Source organism: Gopherus flavomarginatus, chromosome 5, assembly GCF_025201925.1.
Source record: "Gopherus flavomarginatus isolate rGopFla2 chromosome 5, rGopFla2.mat.asm, whole genome shotgun sequence".
Lineage (NCBI taxonomy): Eukaryota > Metazoa > Chordata > Testudines > Testudinidae > Gopherus > Gopherus flavomarginatus.
Window position 1 is genome coordinate 110,679,945 of NC_066621.1, and position 23,448 is coordinate 110,703,392.

At 40.8% G+C, this 23,448-nt stretch overlaps 1 protein-coding gene across 5 annotated transcripts in view; it reads left to right on the forward strand.

Annotated features, from left to right (window-relative positions):
* The window catches only part of NUBPL (NUBP iron-sulfur cluster assembly factor, mitochondrial), a 173,385-nt gene that overhangs the window by 126,851 nt on the left and 23,086 nt on the right, over positions 1 to 23,448 (forward strand). For 4 of the 5 annotated variants that reach the window (XM_050953940.1, XM_050953944.1, XM_050953942.1 and 1 more), the window contains 2 exons: positions 3,616 to 3,701; positions 8,834 to 9,241. In XM_050953940.1, the coding sequence (XP_050809897.1) occupies positions 3,616 to 3,701; positions 8,834 to 9,226 (479 nt within the window). In that variant the 3' untranslated portion in view covers positions 9,227 to 9,241. Of the gene's footprint in view, positions 1 to 3,615; positions 3,702 to 8,833; positions 9,242 to 22,377; positions 22,499 to 23,448 lie in introns of those variants that run through there. The other variant, XM_050953941.1, reaches the window with a different exon arrangement.

Genomic DNA, 23,448 nt, shown 5'->3' on the forward strand with positions numbered 1-23,448 from the left:
GCCACAGTTCAGTTACCACATAATTCTTTATAAGCAAGCACACTTATTCTTATAGTAAAAGTGTTACAGAGAAAACATATTAAAACCAATAAAAGAACCTACACACATACTACTAAGCTTACCTGAGATTGCCCTGTGACTCCAAGAAGGGCTGTGGCTGGTGAACAATCCTTTAAACCCCTCCAAGAGTTTTCCCTGTGATGACATCATAACCACTTTGGCTCAGAACAAGCAAACTTGTGAATCTGAGTCACTTACTTTTCCATTTTGGATTTCGAGGAGACTGTGAATAGGTAATCAGCTAGACAATGGGTTTTCTCCTCAAGGCACACCTTCAAAAGGATGGATCTGGATATTAATTTGTAATATACTTTTGGAAAAAGAACTTTCCCTAGAGGATTGGAAGAAAGGTGTGATCAGTAAAATATTAAAAAAGGAAGCAGCATACGATAACTTATGAGGAATAACATTATTTTCAGTACCCAGAAAAGTGTTTTGCAGTATGTTGTGGAACAGAGTCAGACTGGACATAGATGAAAAACTGTAATGAGCAAGCAGGCTTTAGACCAGAAAGATTGTGTGTAGATCACATCTTTATCCTGAGACGATTGATTGAGAAAGGGCTCTCCTATGATAGAAGGTTAGTCTTGGGCTTCATAGAGTTCACCAAGGCTTTTGAATGCATTCATAGAGAGTTGCTGAGGAAGATCTTGCAACAAAAGAGTTTCCTAGAAACAGTGTCACTGATCAAGATGCTTTATGAAGGTCAAAATGCTGTGAGAGAGAGACACAGGCCGATTGGTTTGATATCAACACTGGAATGTGGCATTTTATTACCCTTTCTTTACTGCATTATGATAGAGCAACATCAAAGGAAGATACAGGAGTTATGTGGAGCAGAAGAAAACTTTAAGCTCTTGAATTTGCAGATGACATGTTGGAGATGGATTATGATGCCATGAAAATGATAACTATCAATGTTAAAAGTAAGGGTGCTAAAGTAGGTTTAAGAATAAGCCAAAAGAAAATGCAAGTCATGATTGTTGAAAGAGGAGTCAGCATTGATGGTGCTTATGTGATTGATAGTGAAGACTACAGGATTATTAGTGATTTTGTATACCTTGGAAGCACAGTTAGTGCTGAGTGCCAACTCTGTAAGGAGGTGTAAGCAAAAATTGGGAAAATAAGTAGAGCTTTTCTGTGACTGGCAAATATTTGGAAAAACAGGGAGACTCACACAAGAACCAAAACAAAATTGTACAATGTTATGATACCGGTATTGTTACATGCTTTTGAAACTGGGCAAATAGCTGAAGCCCATAGCAGGAAACTTGATGCATTCCAGCATAGATGCTTGCTGAGAATACTTGGTGTCCATTGGTGGAATAAATAGTAACTAATGCTGATGCAAAGACAATGATTTGAGAAAGAAGGCTGAAGTGGTTTGGGCATATTGTACAGATGTAAAAAAACCCTTATTTCTAGACAAACCCATGACACAATATCACTTGGTTGAAGATGAAAAAGAGGAGGAGAACATGACATAAGAAAACCATTGAGAAAGATGTCTCTCTCATGGAAGTAGACTACAATGGAGCAAGAAACATAACACTAGATGGAGATGGAAACACAGCTTGCCTCATGTGTGGCAAGGCATGAAAGCATCTAATACAATTTTCCCCTTTAGGAATTTACTACTTTTGTTATTTATAACAAGGACAATTTTAGTTTCTTCATTTGATTACAGAGTAATTGTTTTTTTTCCTATGTATGCCTTTAAATTAATTTTTATTGGAATATTTGAATATAAAAAGCTTATTATGTAAATTTTCAGAGTGTAAATAAATTACATATGAAATGTTGATCGGTTTCCACACCACAGAGTTGGAATGAGGAGGGAATCTTTTTTAATTTGTTTTTTTAATTGAAAATATTTTACTAATATCTGTACATATAAAATGTATTTGTGAATATGCAATAATATTTTAGAAGATAAAATTCTTAGAGCGAATAGAAAAAATTGGGAATTATTGGAGAACAGTGGCATCACAGTACAATAGGAAAATTATATTTCTTTAGCAAATTGCATATACTTTTCAATACGTAATGTTACTCTGCCCCTCTTAGATTATTTTATATGTGTAAAACTGTAACTTTCAATTGTTTTAAATGTGAAGTCTGGCATATTTTTCCTGTGGTTGTAGGTCAATATGATTGTATAAGAGAATTGTGGTAACAAATATTTGAGAGACTTGGTACTATTTATGAAACTAGAGCTAAACAATTCTTCCAAACTGTGATCTTTCACACTACATTCTTTTTTCGGAATAAGGAAAATCATGAAGACATTCTTAATCCAGACTTATATAGTAGTGCTTCTTACCCAAAAACATGTAGGAGTTACTGTTACAAGTGAATGCAAAAGGTATTGTTCACATCATTTCAGAATGTATTAATCCAGGAACATTATAGCATAGTAATCAGCAGCCTTGATAGCAACTTTTGTAAAATGCTTTAAATTGTACTCAGAGGCAAATCCTATTGCTAGGCTCTAGTGCAGGGGTAGGCAACCTATGGTACGCGTGCCAAAGGCGGCACATGAGCCTATTTTCAGTGGCACTCACACTGCCTGGGTCCTGGCCTGGGGGGCTCTGCATTTTAATTTAATTTTAAATGAAGCTTCTTAAACATTTTAAAAAACCTTATTTACTTTACATGCCACAATAGTTTAGTTAGATATTATAGAAAGACATCTTCTAAAAATGTTAAAATGTATTACTGGCACGCAAAACCTTAAATTAGAGTAAATAAATGAAGACTCGGCACACCATTTCTGAAAGGTTGCCGATCCCTGCTCTAGTGGGTGTTTATATATTGAATAATAATGGAAATACTAGCTATCAGTAGGCAAGTAGCCTGGAGACAGATCTTTAGTCTAAACTCCTGCCTGAGCAGTGAGTCACTCTTTGCCCCTTTCAAACCTAAAAGCCAAAGCATACAAATTCTTACTCATGCAAGTAATCTTGTTCACATGAGAAATCCTAAAGCACTCAGAGGAACTATTCCTAGTGTAAAGGTTGCAGGCTCATGACCATAGATCACTTGTATTAATTGGCATAACCCTGCCACAAAGCTAGGCTGGTCACAGGGTGTCTGCCTTATTACTTGAAGATAGGCTATTGTTACTGTTTATCCAAAGGTTCTCGAACTTTTTTGTATAGTGGACCACATTTTTATGAACATATTGTTTCATGGAACATCTCTTTTCCCTTCTGTGATTGCATGGGCCACTCCCTTTCCCTCCCAATAGTATAGCAACTACAACAATTGTTTACATAGAAAAATAATATTAGAAAGCATATGTTGGTTTTTTAATTCTCTGTACCATAATTTGGGAACCTTGGTTCCAGTCATGTTATAATGTAAAACTAAACTCTTCATCATTTTTTTTCCTATATTTTATCTCCTGAGGTCCCTTCCAACCCTGATATTCTATGATTCTATAAGTATATAAAGAAGCTACTTTTTCTTCAGTGAAGTAAAATACTCCAAAATAAGCTTGATAGTATAATTGAGTATAAATTTTAAACCTAATTTTATGTTTTCTGTTCCCAGGGGCAGTGATTGTTTCCACTCCACAAGACATTGCTTTACTGGATGCACGCAAAGGAGCTGAGATGTTTCGAAAAGTCCGTGTGCCTGTAAGTAAAAATAGAAAGAAATATATTGAATTCTTCCAAAAAGTGAAACATTTCTAAATTATGGAGACAGGTGAATTTTTTAAATGAACTACTGAATTTCACAAATTCTGTTTCGGTAAAACTTAAAAACTAGTATATTTCTCTAGCCTGTGATATAAAAGGCAGAAGCCTGCTTGCTTGTTTTAACAGGATGATGGAAAGAATCTGTTTTAGAAGAATTTAATTGTGATCACAATACCACTTGATGTTCTAAAATAAAATGACCTTATAGTCCCAAATAGACTGGATTATAAATCAGCCTTCTATGTATGTGTACTATATTCCTTTGCTGGTGACGGGGTAGTGGTTTGCACAAAAAAGTTACTTTCCCTTTAGATTTTCATGTTGTTTTTAGGGAAGAAACGCCCCAAATTGGAACATGTTTTGAGGTTTGGATCTAGAGTCAAACTTGGCTCAGGTGTAGGGACCATTTCTGGAAAACTAAAATAACAAAGTTAGGTATACAGTGCTTTAGACAACATTTCAGGTGTTGGCCTTGTCATGGGATTTATTCACTATTGAGCGCCTCTTTTTGACTGTGTCCGGGAATTAAGCTTCAGTCAGGTCTGATGCCCCTCCTTCCAACAGCTGTTCTCAACACATCCCCTCTAGGTCTCGCAGTGCTCCCACTTCTAAATAAGCTGCATGTCCAGCATATTTAGAAAAGCTGGGCATGCACAAGTCCATGGGGCTGGACACACTGCATCCAAGGGTGCTGAGGGAGTTGGCTGATGTGATCGCAGAGCCATTGGCAATTATTTTTGAAAACTTATGGTGATCGGGGAAGGTCCCGGACAATTGGAAAAAGCAAATATATTGCCCATCTTTAAAAAAGGGAGAATCAAAGAATCCATTTTGACGCATTTGGAGGAGAAGAAGGTGATCAGGAACAGTCAATATGGATTCACCAAGGTCAAGTCATGCCTGACTAACCTGATTGCCTTCTAAGACAAGATAATTGGCTCTGTGGATATGGGGAAGGCGGTGGATGTGATATACCTTGACTTTAGCAAAGCTTTTGATGCAGTCTCCAACAATATTCTTGCCAGCAAGTTAAAGAAGTATGGACTGGATGAATGAACTGTAAGAAAGTTGGCTAGATCATCAGCGATCAACGGCTTGATGCCTAGTGGGCAGCCAATATCAAGCAGAGTGCCCCGGGGTCAATCCTGGGGCTGGTTTCGTTCAACATCTTTATTAATGATCTGGATGATGGGATGGATTGCACCTTCAGCAAGTTCACGGATGACACTCAGCTGGGGGGAGAGGTAGATATGCTGGAGGGTAGGGACCTAGACAAATTAGAGGATTGGGCCAAAAGAAATCTAATGAGGTTCAACAAGGACAAGTGCAGAGTCCTGCACTTAGAATGGAAGAATCCCATGCACTGTTACAGGCGGGGAACCAACTGGCTAAGCGGCAATTCTACAGAAAAAGACCTGGGCATTACAGTGCATGAGAAGCTGGATATGAGTCAACAATGTGCCCTTGTTGCCAAGAAAGCTAACGGCATGTTGGGCTGCATTAGTAGGAGCGTTGTCAGCAGATCGAGGGAAGTGATTGTTCCCCTCTAATTCGGCACTGGGGAGGACACATCTGGAGTATTGCATCCCCTTTTGGGCCCCCCACTACAGAAAGGATGTGGGAAAATTGGAGAGAGTCCAGTGGAAGGCAACAAAAATGATTAGGGGGCTGGGGCACATGATTTATGAGGAGAGGCTGAGGGAACTGGACTTATTTAGTCTGAAGAAGAGAAGAGTGTGTGTGGGATGGGATTTGATAGCAGCCTTCAACTACCTGAAGGGAATTTCGAAAGAGGATGGAGCTAGGCTGATCTGGGGTGGGGAGGAGCTAGACTGATCTGGGGTGGGGAGGGGCAGATGACAAAACAAGGAGCAGTGGTCTCAAGTTTCAGTGGGAGAGGTCTCGGTTGGATATTAGGAAACACTATTTCCCTAGGAGGGTGGTGAAGCACTGGAATGGGTTACCTAGGGAGGTGATGGAATCTCTATCCTTAGAGCTTTTTAAGACCCGGTTTCACAAAGCCTTGGCTGGGATGATTTAGTTGGGGATTGGTCCTGCTTTGAGCAGGGGTTGGACTAGATGACCTCCTGAGATATTTTCCAATCCTAATCATCTATGATTCATGACTCAGCCCTGCAGCAGGTCACTGTCTAGTCCTCCCCTTTCCAGACAGTCTTCTGCTCCAAGATCAGATCCTGTGTCACTTCCCCAGTGTCTGGTAGAGTAACCCAGGCCTGCCCACTATTCCAGGTTCCAGTCCAGGTACCCTCTGTGTAGTAACTATGGTTTGCTTGCTCCAAATACCTGGTCAGTATTTCCCTGGATGACTTCTTCTCTTTGTGACTTCTTCCCAGAAACTGTACCCCCTCAAACATCTGTCCCTGGTTCCAGGGAGTGACTGTAGCCCTCTTCCCCTGCAGCCCTCTTCTGGTCTCGGTTTGCTGACTTTATACAAGTTCAGCCTGCCCCTGCCCAGCTGGGCTTCATCATTAATTAGCCTTCGGTCCCTGGTTCTCCCACAAGTGCAACCTATCAGGTTAATTGTCCTAACAACCTCCTCTCCTTGTGTGGGATGGATACCCCATCACAAGCTTGTTACTGTTTGACATGATGAGGATGTCATTTTTGTGGCATGGAGCAGCCTTCAGTCTGCTGTGATCACCTTCAGGCTGGTCCCAAAGTGAAAGATGACACATTCTAGGACTCTATTAAAAGTTCGTGTTCCCACCAAACATTAGCTGTTCTAAGATGCAGGGCTGGCTCCGGGCCCCAGTGCACCAAGCGTGTGCTTGGGGCGACATGCCACGGGGGGCGCTCTGCCGGTTGCCGGGAGGGCGGCAGGCGGCTCCGGTGGGCCTCCCGCAGGCGTGCCTGCGGAGGGTCCACTGGTCCCGCGGCTCCGGTGGAGCATCCGCAGGCACGCCTGCGGGAGGTCCACCGGAGCCGCAGGACCGGCGAGCGGCAGAGCGCCCCCCGCGGCGTGCCGCCGTGCTTGGGGCAGCAAAATGGCTAGAGCCGGCCCTGCTAAGATGAATATGATAGTTCAGTGTGTACAGTGTTGTTTATTTAATATTTATTTTGCAGTAGTGTCCAGATGCCTAAGTCAGAATATTGTGAGGGCTGATGTAGAAACACACATAGGAGGACATGATCCGTGCCTCAGTGAGTATACACTCTAAGGGATTTTCCACCCAAATGAAGATTTAATACTCAGTGCTTTTTCTGGCACCCATGCTCCTGAGCCAAAGAACAAGTATATTATGAAAAACTAGCTCATCTATTGAAAATCATGTTTTTCTTCTCACCTCTGAAACTCCTTGTTGCACTGGGTGGCTGTCTTGGAAATATAAAGGATGATGAAATTTCTGGTCCTCTTCCTATTGCTCAGCAGAAAATTGCTGAAACCTTGCTGTTTTTTCTAGATGTTTCATTAGGAGATTTTTAAGGGTTACTCTGACTTTGTAATTTTCATGGGTAGATGAATTTACCTGTCTATTTGTATCCATTAATTAAATAGTTTTAGACTGGATCATAGATAATCCATCATTAATGTCTTTGTACTGGACTACTGAAACACAGGTGCCTTGCCTACAAAAAATGGAAAATCCAAGGCACTGGTATTATTTATTTAATATCATTATTTTTACCACTACTGCTTCTCTAATAGTGGTACCTGTAAGCCGGTCGTGTCGGGGCTCGTCCCTCTCAGGCGCGGCGGGGAGCCAGGGCGCCTCCTAGCACACCGCAGTCCGGGTAGGCTTAGCCCCTCTGCAGGTGCTGAGGGGGGTACAGGGTCTGCAAACAGGGTAGAGCCTCGGCCCCCTAGCCGGGGTCGGGGCTCTCAAAGTAAATAAGCCCCAGCCCTGGGGCAGGGCGGGGTAGTAAGAGTTCTAGTTAGCCCTGGCCCTTTGGATCAGGGCAGCGCAGTGGCAAAGTCAAAGGGGCCCAGCCCTTGGTTCGGGCGGGGCACCAAACACAAGTCTAGTTAGCTCTGGCCCTTTGGATCAGGGCAGAGCAGCGGCAATAGGCGGGAAGAGGGGGCAGGAGATCATATAAGATTATGACTGTGTGGTTTTGTAGAGCTCTAATATTCAGGAAACCAAATGCCAGGTATACTCTTACACGCCGCAAAAGCAATAAATGCAAGTCATTAGAAACCTCAAAAGTCTTTTCCTGGTTCCACTCATCTTCCTCCTCTACAAAAGAAGAGAAGCTATTAGATACTGAAGTGGAAACTGGAAGAAGATTCTCAGGAGAAAGTTTTTCAATCTGATGGATTGGACCAGATACTTCTCTGGGTTATCATTTTTCCTTATATTAAATCAGAACCAACCATACAAACTTTAGAAAATCAGGAGCAAAAACCAGTGAAATTTAAAAAAAAAAAAAAAAAATCTGAGGCAAAGGCCTTGACCAGTTCTTCTCCAGTGATCTTAGATTTCCTTTTCATCTTTCATGCTGGTTTTAGGAGAGCAGTGGTTCAATCATTGTTTTAATTATCTGGCCTCCCGAAAGAGGTCACTGCTAGATTGCCATCTACAGAGTGGTCCTGTAGAGGCTGTGTCATAAAGGCGAAAAAGAGATTACTTACCACAGTAACCCTTGTTCTTCAAATGTTCTTCAATAGATCTACAGTGAGCCTCTCCCAGGCCTTCTGCTTTGGAGCTTAAGTTCTAAGGGTATGTCTACAGTACAAAATTAATTCAAAATTATTCTATTTGAATTTTTTGAATCAATTTTATACATTCAGTGTTGTGTGTCCCCACTAACGTGCGTGAATTCAGCGGAGTGGGTCCGCAGTACCGAGGCTAGCATCGAATGTCAGAACGGTGCACTGTGGGTAGCTATCCCACAGTTCCCTCAGTCCCCGCTGCCCACTGGAATTCTGGGTTAAGCTCCCAGTGCACGATGGGGCAAAAACATTCTCGCCAGTGTTTCTGGGTGTGTGTCGTCACTTTCTCCTCTCTATGTGAAAACTACAGTAGATGCTACAGAAGGCAACCACTTCTTGCCTTGTATTGACCATCTTGAACCAAACAGCTCTCCTACATTTTGTGCCCTCCTTCCAGGATTACCCATGCAGGCACCATAGTGTGGGAAGCGTGGAGCCCGCTCAGATCTCCGCCTCAGTTTTGACCATTGTAAATACCTCATGCATTATCCAGCAGTATGTGCAGTACCTGGAAAAGCAGGCGAGGAAGCGACGACAGCGTGATTACTATACTGATGAGGACATGGACACAGACGTTCCTAGAAGCACGGCATGTGGCAATTGGGAGATCATGATGGCGTTGGGCCAGGTTCATGCCATGGAACGCCGATTCTGGGCCCGGGAAACAAGCATAGACTGGTGGGACTGCATAGTGTTGCAGGTATGGGATGATTCCCAGTGGCTGCGAAACTTTCGTATGTATAGGGCCACTTTCGTGGAACTTTGTGACTTGCTGTCCCCTGCCCTGTAGCGCAAAGACACCAAAATGAGAGCAGCCCTCACAGTTGAGGAGCAAGTGGCCATAGCACTGTTAAAGCTTGCAATGCCCGACAGCTACCAGTCCGTTGGGATTCAGTTTGGAGTGGGCAAATCTACTGTGGGGGCTGCAGTGCTGCAAGTAGCCAACACAGTCATTGACCAGGTGCTATCAAGAGTAGTAACTTTGGGAAATGTATAGACCATTGTGGATGGCTTTAATGCCCTGGGGTTCCTGAACTGCGGCGGGGCAATAGACAGAACGCATATCCCTGTCTTGGCCCCGGCACACCAGGATGGCCAGTACATAAAAGGCAAGGGGTACTTTTCCATGGTGCTGCAAGCACTGGTGGATCACAAGGGACGTTTCACCAACATCAACATGGGATGGCCAAGAAAGGTGCATGACGCTCACATCTTCAGGAACTCTGGTCTGTTTGAACAGCTGCAGGAAGGAACTTACTTCCCAGACCAGAAAATTACTGTTGGGGATGTTGAAATGCCTATAGTTATCCTTGGGTACCCAGCTTACCCCTTAATGCCATGGCTCATGAAGCTGTACACAGGCACCCTGGACAGTGGTAAGGAGCAGTTCAACTATAGGCTGAGCAAGTGCAGAATGGTGGTAGAATGTGCTTTTGGATGTTTGAAAGCGCGCTGGCGCAGTTTACTCACTTGGTTAGATCTCAGCACAGCCAATATTCCAATTGTAATTGCTGCTTGTTGTGTGCTCCACAATATCTGTGGAGAGAGTAAGGGGGAGAGGTTTATGGCAGGGCGGGAGGTTGAGGCAACACGCTTTGGTGGACAATTTTGCACAGCCAGACAACAGGGCAATTAGAAGAGCGCAGGAGCGTGGGCTGCGCATCAGACAAGCTTTGAAAGCCTGTTTCATGACTGGCCAGGGTATGATGTGACAGTTGTTTGTTTCTCTTAAAGTTACCTGCTCCCTATATATCTGAAAGGAAATAGTCACAATTGTTTAAAAACCGTTCTTTATTATTTCTTGCACAACGCACTGAGATAAATCAGAAGGTAGACCGAGGGAGGGGTGTGTATTGGGTTGGGGGAGGAGGAGGAGGGAAGGAGAAGTCCATAAACCAAATCAAAAATTCGCATATGCCAGCTTTCTGCTGCTTGGGCAATCCTCTGGGGTTGAGTGTGTGGGTCCCCGTAGCCTCCCCGCTCCTTGAGAGTGGGGAGGAGGCTATTAGATCCAGCATTAAGAATAGTTCCTGGCTAGGGGGAGAAACGGATTCCCCACTTGCCGCCTGTGCACTGTTGTCATCGTCCTCCTCTTCGTCCTCCAATAACTTATCCTCCTTGCTCTGTGCAACTCCCCCCTTGCAGGTGTCCACGAACAGTGGTGGAGTAGTGGTGGTATCACCCTCCATAATTGCATGCAGCGTGTGGTACGAGCGGCATACATGGAGCTGTGACCCAGAGAGCCCATTCGCCCCCTGGCTTTTTGGTACGCTTGCCTGAGCTTCTTGATTTTTGTTCAACACTGCTCTGTGTCCCTGGAGTAGCCTCTTTCTGTCATGGCCCTGGAGACTTTAGTGTACATATTCCTTTTTTTGGAAGTAGTTCTGCCATAACAGATTAGTTTCTCCAACATGCAGTGAGATCCAGTACCTCCCATTTGGACCATGCTGGAGCCCGTCTGCGAATCCGGGACTGCGTGGTCTCTTGTGATGGTAGACTCTGCATGGTCGCCTGTGATGGTGGACTGTGCTCATGGTCACCTGTGCTGATGGTGACCAAACAGGAAATGAAATTCAAAAGTTCCAAGGGCTTTTCCTGCCCACCTGGCTAGTGCATTGGAGTTGAGAGTGTTGTCCAGAGCGGTCACAAGGGAGCATTCTGGGATAGCTCCCAGAGGCCAATAACATCGAATTGCTTCCACAATATCTTGAACCTGGGATTACAATCTCAATTTAAGCACTACTCTACTTGCCGAGGTGGAATACAGAAATCGGAGTAAAGTGCCCTTTAAATAATAATAAAAAAAAAGAAAACAGTTTGGACGGAATCTTTTTTTTTTTTTTTTTTAATTAACTCGGCTAATTCTGAAATAACCAACTAGTGTAGACCAGGCCTAAGAATTCTGGAAATGGAGAAGGATTGTAAGAATGTAATATCTATGCCTGTGCCATTTACTTCTTAAAAGGTTCTGTGGCCATGTGGCCAACTCCTGTACTGTGGATCAGTGGAAGCAATAGTTTTGGAGAACAAGAGTTAATATGGGTCTTTAAGTAAATCCCTATACAAAAATAAAAAAAGTTGCCCCCCAGATTACTGATAGCGCTTGAGGCTAAAAATATATGTGGCAAGTGTGTATGTATGCGTGTCTTGTTCATGGTATGTTCACCTGTGTATGGTATGTGTATCTTAACATGATGCTCAGGCATTTGCCTCTCTCTCCTGCACCTCCTCAGCATTTGTAGATGCCATAAATTACTTTAATATTTAAGGGAAAAGAACAATCCAGCATCTTTGCCTCACTTACGTACAAGAAACAATTACTCATTAGATGTTTCATTAAGTTTCATTACTGCTAATATCAATCATCCTTCTTCTCTGTGGGGATCTATCCTGGTACAAATCTATCTTGCTGAGACTCTTTGTTGCTGATTGCTGTAATGGAGCAAATTTTACAAGGTGCTGAGCTCTTTCAACTCCCACTGAGTTCAATATCTTGAGAGGCAGCATGATCTAGTGTGTTAGGATCAGGCCTATGAATTGTAAATTACTGTTAAGAGGGAGAACCTAGGAACAACGTACAAAAAAAGCATTAAATACAGTACAACATTACAGTACATCAAGAAGCTGATTTTAATACAGATCAGTGAAACCAGCTGAGGTCTGCCTTTATCTTTAATTTACCTTATTCGAGCTAGTTGCTGTAGCATATGTAGTGGCACCAATATTTGAGATCACACAAAGTTTGGAAACCTCAGTAATATCTGTAGGGAATTTGGGAAAATTTGACAGGGTAACTGAATTTCCTGTATGTCAGTATTCTATGAATCTTTTAATTATAGTCTTGTAACGTTTTTAATTTAATTTTTAAATTTAACATTTAAAATGTAAAATCAAAAGCTTAATAAGTTCACAGTGAAAGGACTTGATATTGAATTCTAATGTCTGAACAAAAAAGATAAGCATTGTTTAAATATTAACTAGGTAAATAATCAAATAGTGTTTTTCAGAAAACATATGATTAAATTGTGTTTTGAACTTGACACCATAATACAAGTTTCTAAATAACAAAGTATTGCATTCTGGAATATGACCACAAAGAAATGTTTTTTTCATAAGGAATAAAAGTATGGAAAGAAACGTGCAGATTCAAATACCTGCTAATTTTAAGCATTAATTAAAAAGGAAAGCATCCTGTACACCTCGTTATTTTTTTTTCAATCTTCTCCTTAAAAAGTTCTCTCTGGCGATGCACATTTTCTCCATTACCTATTTAGATAACATTTATATTCTGTTTTAAAAAGTAGAAATTTCTTTAGTGCCTAATTTACTTTTAATAGAAACTGAGACAGAAATGTTGAAATTATTGCCTTTACTTGATTTTTAATTCACAGGATATCTTAACAAAGAAAATACATGAATCGGTTCAATAAATGTGAATGTCATTTGTTGACTGCCGAAATATGTACATCTACATCAACTTTTTAGTAACAAAAATTTCAAAGTATAAAATATCTGTTGCATTTTGTGCTAGAGATGTGTGATGAGGTGTACAAACCCCACACTGTGCAACAAGGGGTTAAGAGATCATTTTGGGCTCAGCCAGCCCCGCCCTGCCACACCTGCAGGAAATGCTCCATTTGCAGGAGGAATTAGCATATTTGGGTGGCTTATTTGACCTGCAGCCTATAGCTCCGCAGAGCAGAGGGAAGCCTAAAGGCTCTGACACTGCTGCCCAAAGGAGTCTTCCTTGAGGGAAGGGACAACCCACCCCAGAGACAACCAGAGAGGGAAGTATTCTGTGACCTTGGACATTATAACTCCCTCTTACTTCTTTTGATTTGGATTTCCCCACCAGGAGGCGGCCTTGGACTGAGCTGACCCCAGAGGGGAAGATGAGAGACAGAGACCCAGGGAGGACAGCCTTAAGCAGTCTTGGTCGCCAGATTACTGGTAACCCAAAGAGCTGTGTGTAGGAACCTGGTAGAGTGAGAGGGCCTGGGCTCCTCACAACCCCTTTGGCAGTCTGGGGTTGTGGCCATGAGCACTAGGCCATGCTTCCCAATCAGACCCCAAGTGAGGGCCATTGCAAGATGTAATAAAAACATATGACAGAAATGTAGTATATAACATCTGTTTTTTATCTTAAATTGACATTTACCATTAAGTCTGATGAAAGAAGCATATGTTAAGATCATGAAGATTTTTTTTTCTGATAGTGCCTGCAGTACATAGGTGTAACATGTTATGCTAAGCCTGTTTTTCATATAATTTTTATATATTTGTAGGTTTATGACAAATTATTTTAAAGAAAGTTGACCATATTTACTCTGGTCTTATAGTGTGAGTAGCTTTTTCTAAGAGGAATGAATATTAAGATTGGCTCAGCTCCTTCAGTCTGACCTTGGTATGAGTTTTGGTAAATGAAACAATCTGTATGCCATGGTTCTATCACTCAGACTAGTTTGCTGGCCTTTTCATTTCTGATCATAAATGGAAGTCCAATGGAAACCAATCCTGCAAGATGCTGGGTAACCTCAGTGCCTACCAAATTCAGTGGAAGTTGAAGGTACTTAGTAGGATGGGCTCTGAAAAGAGCAACCAGGTCTTCCCATGTTTTGTGGCCTTGTGTCAAGGTATTATTCCCACTTTGAACTTTAGCGTCCAAAAAGTGTGGACCTGCATGTACCCTTCTAAGCTTAATTCCTAGCTTAGACCTGATAGTGCTGCCACCAACCAGAAATTCCAGTGTCTGGTACACTTCCTGTCCCCCAAAACCTTCCCTGGGGGGACCCAAGACCCAAACCCCTTGGGTCTTAAAACAGAAAGAAATAAACCATTCCCCCTCCTTCCCCCTCCCAGACTTTCCCTGAGAGATACACTGATCCAAACTCCTTGGATCTTAAAACAGAGAGAAATTAACCTTCCCCCACCAATCCCTGGTGAGTTCAGACCCAATCCCCTTGGGTCTTACACAAGGAAAAAATCAATCAGGTTTTTAAAAAAGAAAGCTTTTAATTAAAGAAAGTTTTTTATTTTTTCTATCTCTGTAAAACCAAGATGGAAAATGTTTACAGGGTCTTTAGCTTATATAGGCTAGAGGGACTCCCTCCCCTCTAGCTTAAGATACAAGTTACAGCAAACAGAGGTAAAATAGCCTTCCAGCAAAATACACATTTGCAAATAAAGAAAACAAACAAAAGACTAATCTGCCTTTTCTAGCTAGTACTTACTATAATGAATATGAGAGACTGTTTTAGAAAGAATGGAGACCGATCTGGTTGCATGTCTGGTCCCTCTTAGACTTCCCTCCATCAAGATTTGAAAGTATCTTGTCCCTCGATTGGTCCTTTGGTCAGATGTCAGCCAGGTTCACTGAGTTTGTTAACCCTTTACAGGCAAAAGAGACATTAACCATTAACTATCTGTTTGTGACACCTTGTCTACTCTCTTTTCTCACCTTGCTTTTTCCTTTTTTGAGAAACAATAAACTTTTCCAGCCACACCTGAACACAGGCATCACATTTACTTCTGTTTTAAAGGTAACTCCTGTCCACATTTGTAGTGCAATGGGTAGAGCAAGTGTGATGATTTTAGGGGGATTAGATGATTTTTTGACATGCAGCCCAAACACGAGACTTAATTTACATAGAGTTTGTGGTTCCTAGGCGTGCATGGGGTGTTACCAGCGGCAGTGAAGGCAGCTGGACAGGCATGTGGAAGCCATGGCTATGCTGGAAGTGCACCCCCAGCAGCACAGCCAGGAGCTCACTGGGCATCAGCCAGTACCAGCGCAACACCGCCCAAATGTCAGGCGGATGGCGTCTGCACAGGCTGGGGGCCCGTTGACTGTTCTGCCCTGGCGCCTGGAATTGCTGGAAGAGGTGGAATCTTTGGGTACATCCACACTACCCGACGGATCGGCGGGTAGCGAGTGATCTATTGGGGATTGATTTATCGCGTCTCGAATAGACGCAATAAATTGATCCCCGAACACCTTCCTGAAGTTGTGTATCTTAGATCAATTTCCTCCCTGCCTCCCCCAGTGTAGACCAGTCCTTTGAAACTGTAGTGGCCTGCTGCAGAAATGGAGGCCACCTGCTTGCACTGGAATCCATGCATGGTTACCACCATCTAACAGAATTTGATAAGGGACAGCTTTCCAGATAAGTAGATGGCCTATGGGCTGATAAACCCTAAGCAATTGAAGGATTTTGCATGTATTCTGGTGAATTTTATCATACAAACATTATGATAGCTTTTTACAAACATTAACCGATTAACCCCCAGATATTTAGGTCCGAAGTATTTACAGATTGGATACTAAACCAGAAAGATTAAATGATTTGACCAAAGTTATAGAGGTGTATCCGTATTGTAGACAGAATTACAATGCAAGAATCTCTTGTTTTAAGTCCCATTGCTTCTCCATTAGAAGATCATGTGCCCTCTTATTGTCTTGAACTCTACCTGCTGTGGGCAGCAGTCACACTCGCTGTGAGCAGAGGAGCCAGTTCAACTGGTGGCGTTCACTTGGCAGGGAGTGTGCTTGCCTCTGTTGCACTGGCGCTGCTGCAGTGTGACACTGCCTCCCATAGCTGTGAATTTTTGGAATCTAGCCTAAATCTAAGAATCTGTGGCTGTGGTTTTCATGAACCCCAAAGGCCAGCACAGGGCAGCTGGTGGGGAAATCCATGAATAATTTGTACTATTTAGGAAAAATCAGTGAAGTGCTTTCAACTTTAGAGATCGGTTTCTGTTGGTTTTTGTTTTCAAGACTGTCTCTGAAAGGAAAAGGACTAACTCGTTTAGTTTTAATAAAGCTGAAATCCTCCTTCCAGGATGTTCAGATTGGTAGAAGATGTGGATTTCACAGGTTCCAAAGGCCAGCTATATATACAATTGGCTGTTGTACTGGAGAAAGAATCCGAGGTGTATTTTCTTTTAACTGTACTAATATTGTTGTCTATCTGGCTATTTCTTTGTATCACTGTAGCACCTAGAGGACCAATGCATGTAGTAAGAGTCAGTCCCTGCCCTGAATTGTTTACAGTCAGATGAGGAGGGATGGAAAGGATGTGTTATTATCCCCATTTTGTAAATGGTGAACTGAAGCAAAGACACATGAAGTGACTTTCCCAAAGTCACACAGGCAATCTGTGGCAGCCCAGAGAGGGACTTGGAATCCAAGTCTGCTGAGTCTTGGTCCAATGTCCTTACTACATCCTGTACTTTGAATTTAACGATGATTCAGTTGCAAATGTAGTACAAGTAGAATCTGGCCAGGCCAAAGTAACTTGGGGTGAAGGGCTGCTGAGCAAGAAGAGGCACATGAGTGGTCACTGACGCCAGTCAACTGGACATCTGAGAAGTTGAAATGCTGACTGGTAAACGTTTTGGAAGTGGACCGTTGAAACACGGAGGTGGGAGGGTGATCCTGGCTCCATTTGAAGTCAATAGCAAAACTCCCATTGACTTCAGTAGAGCCCGGATTCCCCTCAAGATTTCTAAAGATGTAATGAAAGGTTTTCATTCTAACTTTATCTCCTGTAACTAAAAAGGTTTTGACCCTCTTAGGTGAATCCAGATGTGGGTTTAGATGTGTGTATTTTACTATCATTTAGCTGCTGTTTTAATCTTCTCTCAATTTTCTAAATACTTTTAGTTTTATTTTAGACAATTTTGGATGTCAAACTTTTTATTGGTTATTGCAGTATTGTACTTTTCTGATACAAGGAAAAAACTAACTTCTGACTTCTTGAGAGAGGCAGAAAATGGCTAAAGGTACCTCACCCAAGTATCCAGTTGGAGGAGATGCCCCATAGTGTTACCAAAAGATTAACAGAACCTGGTAAGATGCTCAGGGACTGTAGGAGATAAGGAGTTTGGGTTAAGGTGCCAATTTCTTTATTTATTTCCCATTATTTCTCTGTGGGCCTCTCTCCAGCATATGAAATTTCTATTGATGGAATACTATGTAGTTATCCTTTTCTCCCATCCCACAGGCAGCACCATTTCTGAAAGGGATTTAATTCACACTAGTTTCTATATCTTTTGTGAACTAGATTTGCCAGAGAATTTACTATGAGGCTCAGCTCACAAAGGAGTAGGGAGTGGAATTAGATTCATACATATTTATGGAATAGTTTGTATAGACTGTAAAGGCCACTTTGTAACTTTTTCAGCTCTGTTATTTGAACAGGGAGATGAGAGCTATTACAGTCTTAACTACAGTCTTAATTAGCAAGACGTATTACTTTCGGTCTGTGGATTTAAAAACTTTGAGGATAATAGTGAAGTTTCACTTTCTTTCTTTCTTTACGAATGCAACAATATGCATATTAACAAATACATCAGAGTGATAAAAATGTTTATATAAATTATAATATCTTTTTAAAATAGTCATTTTGATTAATGCATATTGTGAGCTAATGAACTGACAAATTTGATCTGGGGAAAAAACATCAGACTTTTAAGTTTATAATTATAGCGCACAAAAGCCCCACAAAATCATAAAATCTATCTTTTGAGGTGCTGCTGTTCAAATTTATTAAATCATTTCATTTCCAATTTTACTATATTGGTTCCTCTTACACCAGTACTTTGAAGAACAAATTTCAACCAGAAGGAATTGTAAACCCACAGTAATATCCATGTGAAAATGGTGTTTGACACACTTGTTTGTTAAATTTTCAAACAGACATCTTTTTTGCTTTCTCCCATGCTGCCCATCATGCTTGGGAAGAGCTTCCCATGACCAGCCAGAAAACTAACATATTAGCCTCCTTCTAAAACCTCCTTAATATGTTTCTTTTCAGTAATGCTTGCAAAAAACATGCCACTGGTGTGCTGAGACCACAACCTGTCATCCTGACCAATATTATCTAATTGTTTCCTTGTACTCCCCCAACTGGCTGTATCCATCTCTTGTCTCTTGTCTTACATTTAGATTGTAAGCTTTGTGGGGCAAACTGTGTTAGTTCGGCGCCTAGCACAAGGGGGTCCTGGTCTGTGATTAGGGCTCCTAGGCATTACAATAACCCAAATAATAAAAATAACAACTTAGTTAATAACTGTAAAAATAAATAAGAGAATCCTAAGTGAGAAAGTGGACTCTGCATAATATTTCACACTGAGAGTGAACAGTCCAGTATTCCAAAGCTCTGCTGATATTCAGAAAGAGCCATTTATATATTAAAATACACTACTAGGTAGATGATAGACAAGAATAATGTAGAAGGAATGTAAAAATGAGCGTGTGGCATAGGCATTAAGGGACTGTGTGTCTGTCACGCCATCTGGAGTGACTTATGATCGAGAGTGCCAATCTCAGGGCAGACTGTCAAAAGCAGGGCAGACCCCCCTAGCTGGTGCTATGTTCTACAGTTAGATTTCACCAACCCAGTAACAAACATGAACCTCTAGATCACTTTAACAGTCTTACCATGGAATCCCAGACAGTCCCCTTGGGTTCTCCAGTCTATCTTGTGTCAAAGTTAGAATCAGGACTCACAATTTGTCAGACCACTCTGTTTTATTAGCGCAGCGCTCCGCCAATAACACCCAGATAATGTGAGCACCATGCAAGACACAAACTATCTTTTTTATACAGATAAAAGGGTGAGCACTTAACAAGAAAACAAAGGAAGCAGAATCTGATAAGTTTACCTGGGCTAGGCATGCATATCTTATTTCCTTACTAACTATTACCGATCTTCTGTTAATGTTTCGCCATTAGCACGCTTGTTTATGCCTAATGTTTCTTTTCCTGGCACCTGTATTTCAACATTTCTTATTTCTGCTTAAAGGTACATAAAACATTTCTTTAATCCATTCTTATTTTTACAATTTAATTCATTCTACTTTCACAATTGCCACGCAGGCAAGCTGGGCTTACTGATAAATGGTCACATACACCAAAAATCACAAAACATTCAGGTTGCTCCCAGTTTCAAGAGACCAGTCACTTACCCCAGACCAGTTTGTACTCTCGATCTCACACCAAAGACAAAGCCTGTAGCCAATATTGTAATAAACTAACCAAAGGTTTATTAATTAGGAAAGAAGAAATAAAAGTTATTTACAGGTTCAAGCAAGCAAGCATATATACACAAATTAGTTTGAGTCTGATTCAAAAAGTGACAGAGATTAAGTAATCTGTCACCACTGAATGTCTTTTTAGAGCTTAACCATGTCGACCATGGGGATCTCTGCTTTTTGTTTCTTAGCTCCAGCCTTTTTTAGAGTCCAGACTTGCAAAGAGAAGAAAAATCTTCATGTTAGCTATTTTTATTTCCCTCTTCCAGCATTCAAACCAATGAGACAAGGCCTTCTGCATGTACTTCTCCATGGGTGGATAAAGCAATTAACAAATCTTTTGTTTTGTGATTGCCTATTGAATTTTGATAGCCCTGTAAGACAACATCGCTTTTTGTGACCAGTTTTTTTTTTAATGCTTCAGTGCTGTGTCTACACTATACACTACACACCATTGCTGATGGTGTGTAATGTACATGTCGCTACTTACCGCAGTGAAAAGTAGGCTGCATCCAAGTGTGCAGCTGTACTTGGCAGTGAAAAGGGTCTGGCAGAGAAGAGGGTCCCTGCTGCCACAGTCTTTCCCCGCTGTGGGGAAGGGCTCCAGCAGTGGGAGGTGTCCATGCCTTTCCCCCCTGAAGTCTTTTCCTGCAGCAGGGAAAGGCTTCAGTGGGGAGGCAGTGGGATGCTATACTGCTAAAAATATCAGTGGCATGGGTTGGGTGAGAGCGTGTTGGGGATGTACTCACATACATACCCAGGCCCTTCAGGTGTGTCTTTGTTTGCCTAAGCCATGCCTCACTGGCTACACTGCAATTTGATATCCATCCTTTGTGGGCTATGCAGGTAGGTACTCTAAATGTCACCAAAAGAAGTGTGCAGTGTTCATGTACTGTAAGAGGACTACAGAAATTTAAAAAGCTAGGTGCCTGAAAATGGGTGAGTACGTTTGTACGACAAATGCAAGGTTTTTTTTGCAAGGTGTGAGGAATAGACATACTTAATTGGGTAAATCATCTTATTCTCCCCTTCCCTCCTCCCTTGGGAGATGTCTCTCAAATCTCAAAGAATCATCCTACTTCGTTATCTTTCAGTTTCAAGTTTACACACACATTTAAATCCCCATGTTATGATATCACTCGTTTAGGAGTCCATCAACAGAGCACTTACATTGGCTACAGAGAGCTCTGTAAAACAGTTGTCTTTCTTCCTCTCTCCCTGTGCCTTCCATTAGAAACTGAATGTGCTTCCCCTGCAACAGCTGTAATCTTTCCCAGACAAAGAACTGAGAGTAAAAATGTCCTGATTTAAATCTGCTGAAAGCTCTAAATAGTAAACCTATGCTACCATGTGAAAAATTCAGAACACCAAATGCAGGTATAGAAAAGCCAGTTCAGCAAAGCTGATTCACTTTTTTTTATGTTGTATTTGATTGCACATTGAGCACAGTTATGTGCTATAAAGTAAAAATAACATGTTTACCTGTTTATATTCCTCTCTCCATATTCTTTACATTGGCCAGTATTTTCAAACTTGAGTGCTTATTATAAATAGCAACCTAAGTAATGTGATTGATTTTTAGTGGTGTTGAACCCCTGCAGCTCCCATTAACTTCAGTGGAAACTAGATGATCAGCACTTCTAAAAAACAGGCCACTTTATTCAGATGCCGAAGTTTAGGAAATCAAGGTGAAATTTTCAAAGGCCCTCAGTATCTTGAAACTTTCACTCTGAAATTTGGAAATTTTGGCTATAGTATCTAGGTGATCTATTTATTGTCTGTTTATAGAATTTTAATATATAACAGTTGACTTTGCAACATGAAGCTAAGATTGTGCAGGTTTTCTGTTGATTAATAAACCACAGAGCCTTATAACATGTCAAATTTGGGTGAAAGTTATTCCTGGCGGGTTTGCAAAATTCTGGTCATCCCTAGTGCTTAACTTTGTTTGCCAGATAAACACAATGTGATTAGTGTTATCATCAGCATCATTCTAAAATATGGAAAAGTAGATTTTGTGCCCAGGTTGACAAACTTTCTTCATATTTTTGCAAGGAAGATGTTGGAAATTGGGCATCAACAAAATTGTGTGTATTAGATTTTTATCCCACAGTTTTTGTCAGTTTCTGCCTTGCATAATTATTTCTATTGTTTTGATCTTTAAATGCGTCTCTGCTCCTCAGAGAGAATAGCAAATCTGGGTTCCTTTTTGAAGATATTTTCCTGCTAATAGCCAAAAATGTCTTTTTTTAAAAAACAGGTCCAGTTGTGACACTTTTTGTAATGCAATGTAGTGGTAGCCGTGTTGGTCCCACGATACTAGAGAGACAGTATGGGTGAAGTAATGTCTTTTATTGGACCAAGTTTATAAAGTTAACTTATAAAGTTGGTCCAATAAAAGATATTACCTCCCACAGTTTGTCTCACTTCTTGTAATAATATGTCACAGTTCATGAAATGAAACTTTAAACTACCAGACTGTAAAACACAGCACATAAAACCTCCAGGGTTCAAAGTTATATAATACAACAATTATTTACTGAAATGTCAGAAAGTGATGTTTACAAGTTAAGTACTGTAGTTTGGGTAGCATAAGAGATGTTTTGTAACAAATGTGCTTCATAATCTTGACTTGAAAGGCAGCAATCTTGCAATTAATATGAAATATATGATATATTAATATTTATAAACTGAAGATAAAATAAAAATAAAACAAAATTACTTTGTTGCTGAGCCAGGAATCTAGGGGCTATGGGGACACTGTTTAAAACGGTCTATTCATTTTAAACTAATACTTTTAAGATCTCTTTTTGAGATCTATTTCTCTGATGCCATATGCGGATAGATATAATATACCAGCATTGATACTAAGACTCCAGGTTTGAACATTCTTTTTTAACTTAACAGGTTTTGGGGCTTGTGCAAAATATGAGTGTTTTCCAGTGCCCAAAATGTAAACATGAGACCCATATTTTTGGAGCTGATGGTGTGAGAGGTCTAGCAAAAACTCTTGGACTAGATGTTTTAGGTAAGAATACTGATATGATTTTTATTCTTGATGGATGAATTAATGAAATGCATAAGGAAAACTCTGCTTGAAAAAAGTATGGGACAGCATTACCGTGATACTGTATGTTCAAATAATGGTCAAGTAGAAAAAAAGGTACAGTAATAATCTTAAATTGCTGAGTTTCATTACAGTTTTTATGCTGTTTATTATCATTGTCTCAGGATTTTTTCTTTTAATGAAATACTGGCTAGATTTGGAAGTTTGTGACAAATATGGCTAATACTCACATATATAGGGCCACAAGTGGGATAGTGTCTATGGTAACTCCATCCACTGGATCTCAGTGATCTTGACTGTCATCTAGACTGTAAAATCTTCAGAACACAGACTGTTCTGATATCTATGTATTATATATCATACAACATATAGTATTATTTATCAGATACATTATATAATTGTTAAATAATAAAGTGGTACTGGTAATTATGGTGAAATTTAGTAACATGCATTCAGTGACATTTGGGACCTAAACTCTTCCCATTGGAGTCAGTGAGAGTTGGACCATTGACTCCATTGGGAACAGGAATGCGCTTGTTTGGGAAAACTTTGTAATCTGAACAGCAATGCATTAGACCCATTATTTTTGTGCCTACATATAGAATACTGAATTGTTGCATTTTGCATGGTGAGTAAGTAGTTTACATCTTGTTTTGAATCACACACACTGGTTGTCCAAGGTCAGTTATGTCTAGAGCACCTTAATTATTGTTAGTTGGGATTTCAGGATTATACTGGATTGCAAAATGTGGTTTCAAAAGAAAATTGATCTTGACTCATAAGGAATTCAAAACAAGAATTGTTCACATATTGATTTAATGTGGAATTATGTATAATTTTAAAATGTGGATTAATTGCTTACCTTTTTTAAAAATAGCATGTTTAAACCCGAGTGATCAGGAAGAGGTTAT